The following is a 17,798-nucleotide window of genomic DNA, read 5'->3' on the forward strand; positions in this document are numbered from 1 at the left end:
TATTATTCTCTTCAGAGAATGTTGGTTTCTCTTAATTAACCAGTCAAATTTATGGGCTTTTTAAAAACAATATATTGTTAAAGCAAAAACAATATATTGTTAAATTGTTGTTTATTCAAAAAAATTTTTGTATATTCATAATATATATCATTATGTACATTAACATGTAAAAAAGAAATTTTAAAACATGCAAAAATAGAATAGTATAATGCATTCTATAGATACTATATTAATAAAATAAAATTTTAAAACATGCAAAAATAGAGTGGTATAATGAACCCACAGGTACCTATCACCCAACTTCAGTAATTATCAGCTTGTTGCAATCTTATTTTCACCTGTACTTCTTACCCACCTCAGCTCCATCCTGGATTATTTTGGAGCAAGTCCCAGACATTACAGAGTATTATTATCATGTTACAAAAAGATAATTCTCTATGCAAATATGCACTCAGTTCACATTCCCCCAGTCAAGAATTGAAATATATTTCCTCCTTCCCTCTCCACCCCCTTTTCTCCTCTTAGAACTTTTTTGTTGAAAAACTGGATTAGAATTTAATGTCAATTATTCTATCTTTCTGTTCCCTGAATTTTCTGTAAATTGATAAGAGGTCTAGATAATTGACCAGATTCATACTTATTTCTGTTTTGTTTTGTTTTTTTTTTTAAGATTTATTTATTTGAGAGAGAGTGCAACACAGGGTATAGGGACAGAGGGGGAATGAGAGCGAGTCTTAAGCAGACTCCACCCTGGGCATGGAGCCTGACTTTAGGGCTCAGTCTTACAACCCTGAGATCACGACCTGAGCCAAAACCAAGAGTCAGACACTTGACGGACTGCACCACCCAGATTTGTTTGTTAGGGTGGGCAGGTCTAGTTCATGTGTACTTATATATCAGTGTGATTGTCCTTTTTTTGTTGGTTGGGTAGTTTTTTGTTTTTTTGTTTTTTTTTTGTTTTGTTTTTTTTTTGACATAGTAGCCGTTGATTGTTACTGGGATTCATTAATTCATTAGATGTTACAAAATAGTGATTTTTTTCATTTTTTAAATTTATTTGATAGACTATTCTGTAAAATAACCCCCTCTCCTTCAACTGTTTGATTACCCTAAGGTATATATGAAAAAGGCAGTATAACTGCTTAATTGTTCGTTTTTTTTGTTTTTTTGTTTTAAGATTTTATTTATTTGAGAGAGAGAGAGCACAAGCAGGGGGGCAAGCATCCTTAGAGGGAGACAGTGAGGCAGATTCTCTGCTAAGCAGGGAGCCTGATGCAGGGCTTGATCTGAGAACCGGTTCTGGGACCATGACCGAAGCCGAAGGTAGACACCCAACTCAGCAACCCAGGCACCCTGATTTTTCTTATTTTTTAAATGATTGGGGGGCACCTTGGTGATGCAGTTGATTAAGCATCAGACTCTTGATCTTAGCTCAGGTTGTAAGCTCAGGGTTGTGAGTTCAAGTCCCATGTAGGCCCAGTGTGGTGCCTACTTAAAAAGAAGACGTACTGTATTTTGATTTGGAGTTTAAGTGGAAGAACTCTAAAGAAGTGGTAGTCGAGTTGGCAATTGAAGGATGAACAAAATTTAGCCAGATGAGAAGTAGATGAATATATGTAGTAGATTGAATTTAACTTTTGGTTTGGTTGATTTATTTTTAAATGAGCACCAGTTTAAATCATTCTGATTATTTTAAAATAGTTATTCAAATGTATATTTATGAAGCCACTAGTGGTAAAATGTATAGATTTCAATTTCTCTTTTCAAAAGAGCAATATCTAGAGAGAATATGACTTCATGTATGTACTTCCATACAGTTTTAAAATCTGTACACCATTTTAGTCTCTTTCGAAATTAGTCATAGTATTTCCCCTTTAAACTTAAAAAAATGATTATAACAAGTAACTCTGTTTATGGGTGTTTTGTAAAAATTTTTAATTGTGATAAATACATAAAGTTTACCATTTTAATTAGTTTTAAGTGTATAGTTCAGTAGTGTTAAGTGTATTCACATTTTTGTGCAGCCAGTCTCCAGAACTCTTTACTTCTTGGGAAACAAACTCAGAACCATTTAACAGCATCTCCCCATTGCCTCCTCCTTCCAGCCCCTGGCAACTACCAGTTTAACTTTGTCTCTGTGAATTTGGCTACTCCTGTACCTCATATAAGTAGAATCATGAAGGTTTTGTCCTTTCTTGACTGACTTCTAGCACTTAACATATTCAGGTTTCATCCATCTTGTAACATGTGTCACTATTTCCTTCCTTTTTAAGGCTGAATGATATTTCATGGTAGGTATATACTACTTTTTGTTTATTCGTTCATCTGTCAGTGGACACTTGGTTGTTGTGAATAATGCCATGAACATAGGTGTACAAGCATCTCTTCGAGTCCCTGCATTCAGTTCTTTTGGGTATAAACCCAGAAGTGGAATTGCTGGGTCCATGTGTTAATTTCACGTTTAAGTTTTGAGGAAACACCATACTATTTTCTGTAGTGTGCACAACATTTAACATATTTACCAACAGTGCACAAGGGTTTCAGTTTCTCTGTATCCTTGCCAAGACTCGTTATTTTGTTTGTTTGTTTTCTCTTTTGATAGTAGCCATCATGATGGTTGAGGTGATTTAACTTTTCTTAAGTCTTATTGACCAAAGTTAGTAGTATCCTTAGCCCTAAAATGAAAATTAAAAGGTTTGGCAGAGTTTTTACTCTGTATTTGCTTAAAAATCTGAACTAAATAAATTTCATCATAAAATTTCTTACTCCATTATTTAGGTCACATATTTATTAGTGTTAACATATTTACTACATTACTTACATTATCATCCTCCGTGCTAACATAGGAAGGCAATGGCTATAATTTAACATTTCTAGTTGACAAGAATTAGAAATGGGTGAAAGAGAGTGTGAGATAAGGTAGGTGAAGTATGAGATTGTAAGGACACTTTTGTTAGTTGAAGACTTTGAACTTCACTCTGTAGACAGTCAAGAAGCCATTTGGAGATTTTAAGTCCTGGTGGGGGCCTGAGGAAGGAGTGGATACTATAGAGAGGACTGATTCGAACGATTTTAGAAAGTATTAAATACTGACAGATTTGGTTGGATTAGATATAAGATAGTGAAAAATTATGAAAAACTCTTAAATTTAGGCCTTAGGTTGCTGAGTGTGTAAGGAGTTAAATATTTAGAAAACTCTGGGTTCAAATCAGGACTTTGCAACTAATTGTGAGACCTTGGGTAAATGTTACAATATCTGTAAACAGCAGTTTCCTTGACATAAAAGCAACATTGTAGTTAATAGTACCTAACATGAGGAACAGGAGGAATGGAAGGAATTGTCTGCACCGTAATTGATAGAATGTGGATGGGGTCCATGAATTGTAGATGCTTTTAGGAACACTGGAAATTAGTGACCATGGGATCAGTCATGAGGTAGCTAAGGGAAGAAATAGATCAATGATGGCAGAGCACAAATAAATTGGGAGAATAAGTCTGAGGCAGTTAGTGATTTATGTAGCAATTTCATATATTTATGTAGTTTTTAGTATTCATTTTTTGTACTCTCTTCTAAATAATTGTGATTTACTTTATCCTCTTGGGTAAGACAGGAATGTACTGCCTTGGTCATTGAGACTACAGAGCAGAGGTTGGGGTTTGCTCATGGTTAAGAAAATGTTATATTTACTTGAGGAAGTATAAAAATCTTTCAGAGAAGAGAAGCTTCCTGCAGATCAGTAGAAATAGATTGTAAAGAGTATCTCAAGTAGCCATGAATGTGTTGGGATGGGGTTGAGCCTGCATTCATGTACAGCAGAGGTGGGAGTCATCCCCTGGTACTTTGTTAGATGGTCTACTGTAACTCAGTATTACTACTGAATTCAGAAGTCCTCCAGGGTGCATTGGTGGCACAGTCAACTAAGTGGCCAACTCTTGGTTTCAGCTCAGGTCGTGATCTCAGGTTTGTGAGATCGAGCCCCGCGGCAGCCTCTGTGCTGTGTGCAGTCTGCTTGAGACTGTCTTTCCCTCTCTCTGTGCCCCTCTACCTCCTCAAATACATACATACATACATACATACATACATACGTACATCTTAAAAAAAAAAAAAAAGCAGAAGCCCTCCAAAAGTATTAGTCTAAAATATTCGTAAAAGCAGCACTTATTTTCTATGAGCCCTATAAGGTGAGGTATCTTACAAGAGAAAAATATTTTGTTAATAGGAAAATATTCTGTCAGTATTTCTTATACTTAGTTCATTTTAATTATCAAACATTTTCGTTTTCTCTTTTTTATTAGGACGAAGAAAGTATTCCTATCATGTATAGGAATTTACCTGAATATAAGGAACTATTACAGTTTAAAAAGTTAAAGAAGCAGAAACTCCAGCAGATGCAAGCTGAAAGTGGATTTGTACAACATGTGGGCTTCAAGGTAAATTCTATCATTTATTCAGTTTTTGAAAGGGTGATAAAAGATTTAAGGTAGTTTCTGAAGCTTTAAAATCCAGACTTCCAGCACACAGATAAAAGTAAGTTTAGCTCTAGTACTGTTCATTTAACTGTAGTGTGCTGTAGATACTATGTTAATAGGTTTATGATTCAGTGGAAAGAATACAAACATACAGATATTTTGAGGTAAAATATGAGATTTTTTTGTCTATTTCCTTTTCTTACTCCCATCTTTACGGATATATAACTGACAAAAATTATATATATTTAAGGTGTACAAAATTTTCAGGTGCAAAAACAGCACTTCACATAGTTAGGTTTTTTGTATGTGTGTGGTGAGAACACTTAGGTACTTTTTCAGCAAATTCCAAGTCTACCGTACTATATTACTAATCCCAGGCTGTACATTAGATCTCCAGAACTTACTTGTTTTATAATTGAAAATTTGTATCATTTGACTGACCTCTTTCCATTTCTCCCACCTGTCAACCCCTGGCAACCACCACTCTACTCTCTGCTTCTATGAGTTTGAGTTTTTTGTTTTCATATATAAGTGAGATCGTATAGCACTTGTTCCTTTCTGTTGTTTATTTTACTCCACATAATGTCCTCTACTTTCTCATCCATGTTGTCACAAATAGCAGGATTTCTTTCTCTTTTGTGGCTGAATAATACTTCATTGTGTGCATGACTTTTTTATTTTATCCTTTCATCCATTGGACCTATTTCTCTCTTTGTTGCTGTTCATAGATCAGAAATTTCTTTTCCCCTTCCAGGCTAGTAGAAGTATGTCCATTCATTTCACAAAATTTTGAAATACCCATTATTATGTTCCAGGCACTTTGCTTAAGTGCTAAAGATTCACTAGTAAGCAAGATGGACTTAGTTTCTGTCCTTATTCTGTTTTCATCTCATAAGGAATTTAGAGAAGTTAAATTAGTAAAATAGCTGAGTATGACTAGAGAACTGGAGAGTAGTAAGGCTATTCAGATGCCTTGGAGATTTGCTGAGGAGTTTAAACTTTCCTTGAAGTGTTGAAGAACCAAAGAAGAAGTTTAATCAGAGAGTAACATGAAATTTGCATTTCATAAAAATCATTCCTAATACTTAAACTATTAGTATTAATAGTCTTTGAGTTTAGAGTGGATAATCTCTCACTACTATATTGTTAAATTTTGTAAACAGTAATGTATTCATGTATTATGTATGTAACTGAAAAAAATTAAGTGAAGGAGAAGATCATTCTGGACTTAGTATGGAGAATGAATAAGAAGGTGGGGCTGGAGGCAGGAAGACTGGTTAGACATTCTTTTGGTAATTTAGACAAAAGTTAAGAATGCCCTGGGCTTGATTGGTGGCTGTGGAAATTGAGAGATCAGATTGACACGTTTGAGAATACTTGGGCCTTTAGAATTGACTGTACTTGGTGAGATTGGAGGAAGTAAAAATGAGACCAGGAACTATGTAAGAGTTGCTGGTAGCGGTATACATATAAACATACTGATATGTGCTGTAACCGATACACGGAAACTTAAAATTATTATACCGCTGAACCTCTTATATGGCCATTAGTTAGACTATATTAAATGATTTTTTTTTCCTCTTGGTCTTTCCATAACCCTGCTTCTCCAATAGAAATTTTCCTAATTGGTATCTCTGGCCTTTCAAGAGGAAACTCTCCACTTCTCAAAATTTTGTTGTAAAACCCAGCTGTGGCTTGTTTACTCATCTGTCAGCCACTCTGGTCGGCCTGATGATCAAAGCAACTAGAAATGAGATTGATTTTCAGAATTGCCCAGGAGAGGCTACGGGCTACCACGATGCCACCACACTGGGAAGGAGCTAGATCTGCCTTTTCTTTGTGTGATAGGCATTGGTATTAGGGTTCTTCAGGCTTTGAAGAGTAATTTGATAAAAGTTTAGAGAGGACTTTGTGTTTACCTGGGTTCACTAACAATAGCTTGTTCAGTAGTTCTGTAATGTATTTGTGTAGTTTTAACTATGGCTTTCAGTCACAGTCATTATACCCTGGTCTGAAGTCCGTTTAAAGTAAACAGTTATTAATAATCAATCCAGATTTGCAGGGGATTTACTTAAAATTTTAAAAAGTAAAGAGTATGCTTCTCAGGGACCCCTGGGTGGCTCGACGGTTGAGCCTCTGCCTTGCTCAGGGCGTGATCCCAGGATCTGGGATCGAGTCCCACAGTGGGCTTCTTGTAGGGAGCCTGCTTCTCCCTCTGCCTACATCTCTGTGTCTCAAATAAATAAATAAATAGTCTTTAAAAAAATAATCAACTTAAAAAAAAGTATACCTCTCAGGATGAGCACTGAGTCATGTATAGAATTGTTGCATCACTATATTATATGTCTGAAACTAATAGAATAGTGTGTGTTAACTGTACTGGAATTAAAATAAAAACTTTAAGAATTTAAAAAAAAATTTTAAACTTTAAGAATTTAAAAAATAAATTAAAGCATATTGAAGGTTATCCCTCAGTTATTAGAATGTCTCTCTCACCCACCTGTACTTGTATCTTGAATGGATGGAATTTCTGCTAGGTTGCTAGAAATTGTGTTTAACTGACAAGTTTTTATGTTCTGCTGTCTAGTGCATGGGGAGGGAGGAGAGGATGTTTCTGTGCACATTTTGTGTTTGTGTTTCCCAGCAGGAAAAAAAGGTTTTGTAACAATGTTGTTTAATATTTTTTCTCTCTGAAACTTCCATAGTGTGATAACTGTGGCATAGAACCTATCCAGGGCGTTCGGTGGCACTGCCAGGATTGTCCTCCAGAAATGTCTTTGGATTTCTGTGATTCTTGTTCAGACTGGTAAGTGTTTTCTTCACTGTAGGTGCCACATTTTAACCAGTAAAGAGCTTCTCAGCCACTGGTGAATTTGATTTCTAAACTACTTAGAAAAGGATCACGTTTGGTGGATTAAACTGTGTTGTTCGAGGCAATTAAGAAATTTTCTTTAATTATATCACATCTTGAATAACTTTCCATTAGAGATTTTGCTAGATTAATGGATTTAAATAGGTAGAGCTATGAGGAAGTTTTGTAATGTCTAGACAAAAATGCATCCAGTGTCATGTAATGATGTGTGTGTGTGTGTTTTCTCTGCAGCCTACATGAAACAGATATTCACAAGGAAGATCACCAATTAGAACCTGTTTATAGGTCAGAGACATTCTTAGACAGAGACTACTGTGTGTCCCAGGGCACCAGTTATAATTACCTTGACCCAAACTACTTTCCAGCAAACAGATGACATGGAAGAGAACATCATATACTAGTCCTCTTCAACACATAGCAATGGTATCATTGTGAATTATGTGCACAGTTTGGAAAGATTCTCTGCTTTCCCTGAATGACACTCACAGCATGACAGCTTCCTGAGTGTTCTCGTCAAGTCCAGCTCTGCACCGTTGTGACTCTAGATCACTGTTCAGCAGCTGAACATTCCTGGTGAGCAAAGGGTTTCCCTGGTGAATTTCTCATCACCACCCTAAAGCCTTTCAGGTGGTGATCTTAAATGGGTGAGATGGAAACGAGAGCACACATTAAAGAGAGAGTAAATTCCAAAGGTTTCAAAGAACTCGGTCATAAATAGGATAATGAGAAGACAAAGTATTTATATTAAAACAGTTTAGTAGCTTTCAGTTTTGTGAAAATAGTTTTCGGCACAGAAGCTGACTTCTTAGACAAAGTTTTAACCAATGATGGTATTTGCTTCTAGGATATACACTTTAAAAGAACTCACTGTCCCAGTGGTGGCCGCTGATGGCCTTTAGTAAATCGGAGCTGCTTAACCATATTGATGTCTAATTTCTTTTAACCACAATGAACTGTCCTTATTACCAACAGCGAAGCACTACAGGAGGCAACTGTGGCATTGCTTCCTTAACCAGCTCATGGTGTGTGAATGTTATAAAATTGTCACTCAGATATATTTTTTAAATGTAATGTTATATAAGATGATCATGTGATGTGTACAAACTATGGTGAAAAGTGCCAGTGGTAGTAACTGTGTAAAGTCTCTAATTCACAACATTAATTCCTTTAAAATACACAGCCTTCTGCCTCTGTATTTGGAGTTGTCAGTGCAACTCATCAAAGAAAACTGCCTAATATAAAAATCATATATATGGTAATAATTTCCCTCTTTTGTAGTCTGCACAAGATCCATAAAAGATTGTATTTTTATTACTATTTAAACAAGTGATTAAATTTAGTCTGCGCAGTGAGCAAGAGTTCACATGCATTCTTTTATACTGCTGGATTTTGTTGTGCATCATTTAAAACATTTTGTATGTTTCTTCTTATCTGTGTATACAGTATGTTCTTGAATAATGTTCATTTGTCAGGAGAACTGTGAGAAATAAACTATGTGGATACTGTCTGTTTATATTATAGAATGCTTGTTGTGACTTCCTTTTGGTTAGATTTTGGATTTTTTTTACTAGTGTTAAAACCAAAAAAAAATTTTTTTTTAAGGGGTTGCTTTACCTTTCTGTCCTTTAAAAAGAGTAAGGACTAGTATTATGGAAATGGGTTGAATGTGAGAAGCTCTCTGAAAAGATGGTTATATTTTTACTCAGTGTGTGCTGAGACACTAAATTAAGTTAGGTTACAAGAAGAACACACACCATGGTTAAAGAGGCCACTGTTAATGTCCGGATGGGAAAACTTAAGGTTGAAAAATTTTACTCTTACTCTTTTTTTTTTTTTTTTTTTTTTTTTACTCTTATTCTTTTTTGATGAAAGTAAGCCCCCCTCCACGTGTTAATTAAGCAGATGGTTTTTGAAGATCACTGTATTCACTGGCAATCATTAACTGTTGAAAGAGATGATATAAATATTCTAAGATTAATATTAATACTCAGCTAATTTTTAGAGTTTTTTCCAATTTTAAATCAAGGGAACATTATTTACTAGTTCTTCAGTATGTTGTGAGGTACTAAAATCATACCTTGAATTTTTTTAATTGAAAAAAGTAATATAATTTTAAATATAGAAATATGAAGATTTTAAAGTAATATATTGATTAAAGATTACTGATGATGTTGATAAAATATATTACATCAGGAATAACAGGAAATGGACTTGAGCTTAACCTCTCACCCTGGAATTAATTAGTTGGGAGAAGAGGGAATCATTAACATTTGGGCATTTTGATATTAAATGTTAAGTGACTATGCCAGGAAATCTACCTTCAACTTGTAGCAAGACAGCTACTATGAGCAAGACAGAGATAATACTATGATTAGTTTTGGAGAACCGTTCAGGTCCATTAAAAAAATCCCATAAAGTATAATAAGCTTTGGAAGCTTGGAAGCTTTGGAAGAGGACTGTGTGTGATACAATTCTGATGTAAACAATACACTAAATAAATCCACTTAAATATATTTTTCAAGGGCAGAGATTTTGAGAAACTTAAGTGGCAAAGAAGATTATTTTCTGCTTGAGTAAAGATGTGTTTATTTTGCATTTTTCAGCTCCAAGCATATAGTCTTGGCTTTAAAAGGCTCTAGAGTTAGTAATAGTAGTAGTAGTAGTAATAGTAGTAGTAGTAGTAACGTGTTGTCGTTCTAATTTGCAGACTGCAGGAAGGGGCAAGGCTGTCTTTTGCAAGTAGTCCTTGCATCTCCTACAAAGAAGTATTGGCTTTAAGAGACAACACAGACAGACTTGTTAAAGCATTGTGTATTGAGTGGTATTCAGTAGGTCAACTGTATTTCCTGAGATGTGTTCAAGTTATTTGCTAAGAACTGAAGGAACTTTGAATGACACCTAAAACCACTGCTCTAAGGTTTAGGCAGAGGAAGTTTTGATTGGTGTCATGTGCACTAATAATAATAGCAAATACTAATTAAGTGCTTACTATGTGCCAAGCAAGCATATAGTAGCAGATTTAATTCTCCCAGCCTTAGGAGAAAGGTGCGTTGATTATCCTGTTTTCATATGAGGAGATCTAGCCAGACAGGTTAAATGACTTGCTTAATAAGGTCATAGAGTTAGTAAAGTTTAACCTAGACAGACTGCTCCAGAGTCACTACTCACTTTCTGGAGCAAGAATATTCCCCTTTGTGTCAGGCGTCACTAAGGTGGTGGAGGCGGAAGTGTGCAGGGTTGCTTTTCAGTCTTGTTTTTCTGGTGTGGTGTGGTTCCTGGAGTTACAAACCTTCGTACAGGCCCGGGTTCACAGCACAGAATATAGAGGCAGATCTGCAGATGGGGAAATAGTCTGCCTCGGGAGTTACAAAACCACAAGTGCATAGAATTTACATATTCTAATTTGATTTGACGTGTAATCATGAGGCTTTAGGCAAAGCCTCCTGCCTGAGACAGAGTTTCCTTGCTTGCTTGGTGCCTCTCACTTAACAGTATGCCTTATCCAGTCTTCTCCCTTTTTCCCTTTTGTTTAAATTACATTACAGAACACAATTATATACTGAGATATGAAGAACTTTTTTTTCTTTTTTAAAGAAAATAGTATTTCACAGGTAGTAAGGATAAATACTCTTTTGTGAAATTCCCTTTTTAGTTGTAACTGTGGCATGCTATATAAACTATTTCTTAATGTGAATAACAGTTTGAAAGCTGTTGTTCTAGGTGTAGTGGGTAGAATTGGAAGTCCCCAAATAACAAGTAGGTTTTTTTTTTCTCACGACGATTATGGAGGTATTGTCTTTTTTAGGCTATGAAATGTTTTTATTTCCTAACCTTATGAAAATACACTTCTGTTGATATGATCCCTCCCCCAAAATATGAATTTTTTTTTTTTAACTTTTCATGTAGCCGATTAAATGGATTTTTGAGAGTAGTATCACATTTAGCACCATGAGGACAGAGACCATCCATGTCGACCTGTATCCCTATGGCCTGCTTGGCTCTTAGTAGATTTTCAAGTAGATATTTATTGGTAGTATGATCCATGTTTTGATGAGTTATATTTTTTTCTCCAGGAAAGTAGGAGACACCACTTAATGTCTGAATGTGTCTGTAAGTGCCTATGGGGGCCCTTAGAGGCCTGCCTCAGATCTTTCCAGGGCCCTGAGAGGACTGAAGAATTCATCCTATTTTATCTGGAAGATGTAGTTCAACCCTGGGTGGCTGAGAAGATTAGGCTTCTCTCTGGGTCCCCAGCTAGGCCATGTATCTTGGTTCTCTGCCATGTTTTTAGAGTGAAAGGGCACTAGAGTAGAAATTCTGGGTCCCAGTCCCAATTGTCAGTGAGGCACTCAGTAAATAAATGTTGACTAAAAACCACGTTTTATTGAACTTTAGGAACTAGTTAATGATTCAGATGTATTATTAACTGATTTAATTCTCACCACACCTCTATGAGGGTGCTTATTATGGTGATCTCTACCGTACAGGTGAAGTAACTAAGGTTCAGAGGATTTAAACGTTAGCTCTCAATAATAATGCCATGTGTGGAACTGAGGATATAACGCTTTGGCCTTATAGAGCTTATCGTCTAATGTAGAAGAATAGCCGTGAACAAGTACATATAAAATATGTTGTAAAGTTAGGCAGAGATAAATGCCATGAAGAAAAAATAGCGCCTGAAGAAAAATGATAGAGGAGTGGGGACCTGTCTGTCATTTCAGATGGAATAATAAAAGAATGTCTTGATGACAAGTGTAAATTTGAACAGAGACCTGGACAGAATGAAGGAATTAGCTTGTGAATAACCTGGAGGAAGAGGCAAAAGGAGAGCAAGTGAAGAGCGTGGCTTGTTTAGGCAGCAGTAAGAGGCCAGTGTAGCTTGAGCCAAATGAGCAAGAGGAGAGTGTAGTTGATGGGGTGATACGGGGTGCGGGGCCAGAGCAGGTGAATGTGGACCATTGTGAAGGAGTTTAGATCCTGTTCTGATGTCTTATTTACATTCACACAAGGGCTTTTGTTAGGCAGATCCCTCTAAGATCCTTTCCTGGTTTTAAAATCTTGTGACTTTTAAGGTAGCGATGTCATTTCACGCTACCCACATCAGTAACGAGTTTTAGCAGTCTGTTGCATCTCTGGATACTCTTTAGGGGCAAAGCCATCTACTCCCAGCTGGTTTTTCTTTTTCTTTTTTTCCTTCCCCTGTGGGCTGCCCTACTATCTCATTTCCCTTACTCAAGCTGTTAGAGCTGTGGTAGGCCTGGACTGTGTTTGCCAATATGTGGTATGTGTTTAAAGAATGTTAATCCCTACAAAGAGTCATTTTGTGTTTTTGGCATAACTGGTAATTTTCATCTTCTAAGTCTCTTTAATTTGCTGAAATGCTCCTTGTCCCTCCCCCGCCCCACATAGAGAGTGTGACAACTGGGGTGGTAATGAAGTATTTTGACAACTGTGTGAGTTGTAGGAACATGCCCCTTTTTGGTACTAGAGGCATAATTGTAACCAAAGAAGTTTAATTTCTTCTTTAGCAAACACTGACATTTCTGTTTAAGAATGACTGCTAGAGCAAAAGGAAATACAAAAATTACCATGTATCATGAGTACACTGAGAATTCTCTCTGTAATAGCTCAAAACTGATCTCTGGCCAAGATTAAAACCATATGAGCATATCCTAAATCTCAACTATTACTGTGTTTGCTTCTAATTCTGTTTGGAATAAGGCTTCAAGTGCTTTCCAGAATGATGTGAGTTACAAATAAATAGAAAAAGAGTTATGTTGTGTTCCATTTATTTTATTTGTACATATCCATTTCAAAAAAAAATGACTTTAAAAATAACAATTCTGTCCCAGAATTGGATCCTTATCAACACAACCATTGAAGGGGGGGGGGGGGGGAGAAAGTCATGCAAACTGAAACTATGGGCTTTTGTAGTGACTGAATGGAAGATGCAGTTATTCCAGTAGAATATATAAGAAGCTCTGTTTTGGCAACTGATAGCACAAAAGAGAACCCAGACTTCACTGGTTTGAAGCAAGGAAAATACAGTTTTACATACAGACAAGGTTTGCACGACCCCATTAAAGGCCTGGGATCTGTTCAACGCCAGGGACTGACCTGCCTCTCCTACCCTCATTAGTTCGGTTACTGTTGCTTTATGTCTTACTTGCTCGACAGTAATAATAAGTAAATGGGTGATCATGTCAAATCAAAACTAAGTTGACATTAGTCTGGTGGATGCAGTAAGAAATCACCTCATGCTTTCAGTTACTTTTGGTCCTTAGTGTTCAAGTGCAGTTGCTGAAATGCACCACCAGGTACTGAAGGGATTAGGTTAGACAGTTTATCCAATTTGTTTTCTTAGCCATTATGACAGTATTCCAAGTAGCCAGCTTCCTAAAAATGAATGGACAAGTGTCATTGGCGACTAGTGTGAGTTTTACTGTCTTGGAAAAAGCTATACAACTTCACATTGTATTATTTCTTACCAAGTTTTCACATTTAAGCAAGTTTATCAACAGTTCTCAACCCAGTCTCTGGCTCCGAGCTACTGCTAGTGGATGAGACTTGAGGACATAGCCACTAGTTGCGATGCCCAGGCCTGCCCCTCCTATTAAGGCCCTTCAGGCAACAGCATGTAAATCTCGGGGTGAGAAAGGAGAATGTGATGGGGAATTGGGTGCTCACCCCCTGTTTGCTAGAAACCAAACGGTCAGACTCCCAAGTCCTGCGGTCACAGCTGACACAGACTGGCACTGCACTGCTGTTCACATACTAGCAGCTCTGAGGCGCAACCTATAGGATAGATAAGTGTGCGTGCTGGGGGCGGACAGCTGTCTGAATTAGGGAGAAAAGGTTGGAGAATACCAAATATTCATGCATGGTTTCCAGACACCTCTCAGGTCAAGTTGGGAAGCAAACAGCAACGTCAGGATTGGGCCTTGGGGAGGGGGAGGGGGCGCAGAAACGACACAAAAGGGTTAACTTGAAACATATTGTGTTAAGGGATGAACCTTTTCGTATTTTTTCCTGTCTCCACTCTCCTTAACGTACATGCTTTTTTGTCTTCAGAAAATAGAGTCAATAGCTGTGCAGAGTTGAAGAAAAACTTCCTCTGGCGTCCCCTCTGCATTTACCTATATTTAAGAGGGGGAAAAAAAAGTTAGCCTTTTTTTTTTTTTTTAAGATATCTATTTATTTAGAGAGTGATCGCTAGCATAGGGAGGCGAGGGAGAGGAAGAGGGAATCTGAAACCAACTCTGCGCTGAGCACAGAGCCCTACCCTGGCCTTGATCCCACGACCCTGAGATCATGACCTGAGCTGAAATCAAGAGTCAGAGCCTTTAACCAACTGAGCCACCCCAGGTGCCCCTACAAAATTAGTCTTAAGAAATGTTTGTAAGTATTTGTAAATAAGACTAATTTAAAAAAAAAAAATCACCTGCCTCATAACTTGCTGTGCAAATTTTTAAAATATGAGACCCCAAAACCACAGAGAAAAAAGTGAGTAGTTGTTTGTTTGCCTAAATTACAACCTCAATGAGATACCGCTACACATCTTTTAGAATGGCCAGAATCCAAAACATGCCACCGAATGCTGGTGAAGTTGTGATGCAGAGGGAGTGCTCATTTTTTGCTGACGGGAATACAGCCACTTTGGAAGACAGTTTGGCACCTTCTTACAAAATTAAACATTCTCAGCCATATAGTCCAGGAGTTGCACGTCTTGGTTTATGTCCACGCAAACACTTGCACACGGGTGTTTATAGGGGCTTTATTCATCATCGCCAAACTTAGGAGCAACTAAGATTTCATTACGTGAGTGGATGAACTGTGGTGTCCAGACAATGGAATATTACTTACCACTCAAAGGAAATGAGTTACGAAGCCATGAAAAGACTTGAGGGGAAACTTCAAATTCATATTACTAAGTGAAAGAAGCCCATCTGAGAAGGCTACATACCACATGACACGATGGAAAAAGCAAAACTATGGAGACCATAAAAAGACAAGAGTTGAGGAGGGGAGAGCAGAATGAATGGGTGACGAAAAGGATTTTTATGGTAGTGAAAATGGTGCCTACATGTCACGTATTTGTCAAAATCCATCGAGTGTGGACACCGAGTGAACCCTAATCTAACTGGACTTGTGGTGAGAACGATGTGTTGATGTAGGTTCATCGACTGTGATGAACTGTGCTCGTGTGGGACGTTGAGTGTGGGGATAAGGGCATGAGAATTCTACTTTATGTTCAATTCTGTGAATTTTTAGATCTCTTAAAAAAACAAAAACTAGGTGCCTTGTTGAGGTAAAGCTGAGGCTCGTGGAAAGACGATACAGTTCAAAGGAGACTTCTGAGTGTTCTGGAGCATTTGGAGCAGGACAGGAATAGGGCCCAGGGGGTGGACTGTAGAGAAGCAAGCGTCAGTAGGGCCCCCCCACAGCAGAGGCAGGCCGGAAGGGAGGGGGTGGGCCTCCTGGGGACAAAGGCACCCTACCCAGTCCTCTCAAAATATCCTAACGTTTTACTGGCTTTCGAGGTGTGTCCCACCACCCCTGGGACAGACAGCCCCAGGACTCCTGGGAGGGGTGGGCCGCCAGCCAGCCGGCTGCAACCTGTTCAGGCGTCATCTCCGCGCTCTCCTTTGCTAGAGTCCAGCTGGGCCTTCTAACCTGCATCTTTCACACGCTGTCCAGGTGATTTGGGGCCACACTCGGAAAAACACGGATTTCTTCCACTCTCGGCTACCTCCGTGCAAACTAGTTTCGATTTCACAACACTAGGGACTTCACAGACCCTGAAGGCAGAATGATTCTCAACCTCCCTCCACCTGGCTGCCCAGGCCTCCAAACCCACCACATTTAAACATCCCACAAGGCAGAGCAACAATGTTTCTAGAAGCATTTTGTTTGTAACAGCCCCAAACTGGAAAACTCACTAAAGTCCATCAGCAGTAGATGGATGAGTAAATTGGTGGCCTCGTCGCATGATGGGAGAAACACTCAGCAACGAGGGTTCATGTCCCAAAGCTGGGGGTGGGGGGAGGAAGCAAGTCTCCAAAGGACACACACCCAGGGTGATTCACGTCCTACAAAATCCAAGAATGCGCAAAGCTAAACCGTCGGTTAGGGATGCAGACACGAATGGTAAACTCTAAGGAGAAGCGAGAAGATTATCATAAACGTCAAGATAGTGGCCACTTGGAGGGAGGAGGGAAGAGGTGAGAGCCTGGAAGCTTCTGTCCACCTCTCCTGCTTCTGGCCTGGGGGGTGGTCACACGGTGTTCGTTTTAGAGTTCTCCAAACTGTGCACACTGCTCCTGCATCCCTGTGTGTGACCTACCTCGCGACACGGAAAACCCCGAAATGGAAAAGGATTTAAGTGGCCCTTCCCCCGTGAATGGGTGGCATCCGGTCCCTCCGGGAGAGTCAGGCTCCCCATCTGGAGGCTTTGCGGTGCGTGGGTCCCTCACAGCACCTTGCTCTATTTACCTCTCCTCTCCCCGCCCCCTCCACTTTTTTTTTTTTATTTTTTTAAGATTTTATTTGTTCATGAGAGACAGAGAGGCAGAGACCCAGGCAGAGGGAGAAGCAGGGAGCCCGACGCGGGAACCCGGGGTCACGCCCTGAGCCCCCAAGGCGGCCCTCTCCTTCCTTTTCCTTTCAATCAACAAACCTCTCCGGGCTGCTAACAGCGCCTCGTGTGCTGGGGACAGCAAGCTGAACAGGACGAAGGCACCCCATCTCGGGAGCTCCAGCCCCGCGACGACGGGGGAGACGCAGAATGAACGGGCATCCGCGCTGGCCTGCGGGAAGTACAGGAGCACCTTCCCCACGTCGGGAGGGCGGGGAAGCTTCCCCAGGAAACTCCTCGTCGGCGTCATCACCACCATCTAACATGATAGACTTTACCACTCATGAAGCGTGCTTTTATTTATTTTAAATTATTTTTTAAAATATTTATTTATTCATGATAGAGAGAAAGGCAGAGACACAGGCAGAGGGAGAAGCAGGGTCCATGCAGGGAGCCCGACGTGGGACTCGATCCCGGGACGCCAGGATCAGGCCCTGGGCCAAAGACGGTGCTAACCCGCTGAGCCACCCAGAGAAAAATAATTATTTTTCAATTAATAAATGTATCTTTAATGAAACGTTTTCAGGCCTGCCCTGGCTTCCCATAGGCCTTTGCTTGCTGGCCCCTTCTTCTCTCCCATCCTGTCCCCAAGGCCTCCAGCCCCTCCCGGACACCTGCTCCCCCAACCCCAGCATCAGTGCCTGTGAACCAGCAGGTAACTGACGCCGCCCTCGGAGCCCCCTGCTGCCATCCCCCTTCCCTGCGACTAACGGAGGCCCCGCGGGAGCAGTTGGATTCCCAGGGTCGCCCTGGCTGAGTGCCCGGGGCTGCCCAGAACCCGGCTCCCTGACCCCGCGGTCCCCGCACTTGCCCACGACGTGA

General features: G+C 39.4%; 2 protein-coding genes across 6 annotated transcripts in view; one reads left to right on the forward strand and one right to left on the reverse strand.

Moving 5' to 3' along the window:
* Window positions 1-13,117, forward strand: part of ZZZ3 (zinc finger ZZ-type containing 3) — a 103,184-nt gene extending 90,067 nt beyond the window's left edge. For all 5 annotated transcript variants that reach the window (XM_025417939.3, XM_049111775.1, XM_025417942.3 and 2 more), the window contains 3 exons: window positions 4,297-4,431; window positions 7,176-7,276; window positions 7,574-13,117. In XM_025417939.3, coding sequence (XP_025273724.1) covers window positions 4,297-4,431; window positions 7,176-7,276; window positions 7,574-7,718 — 381 coding nt within the window. In that variant the 3' untranslated portion in view covers window positions 7,719-13,117. The remainder of the gene's footprint in view (window positions 1-4,296; window positions 4,432-7,175; window positions 7,277-7,573) is intronic.
* The window catches only part of AK5 (adenylate kinase 5), a 237,889-nt gene continuing 233,205 nt past the window's right edge, over window positions 13,115-17,798 (reverse strand). Inside the window, 1 exon segment of the mRNA XM_025417943.3 lies at window positions 13,115-14,478. Within this exon segment, the coding sequence (XP_025273728.2) occupies window positions 14,410-14,478 (69 nt within the window). The 3' untranslated portion in view covers window positions 13,115-14,409.

This window comes from Canis lupus, chromosome 6 (assembly GCF_003254725.2).
Source record: "Canis lupus dingo isolate Sandy chromosome 6, ASM325472v2, whole genome shotgun sequence".
NCBI classification, from domain to species: Eukaryota; Metazoa; Chordata; class Mammalia; order Carnivora; family Canidae; genus Canis; species Canis lupus.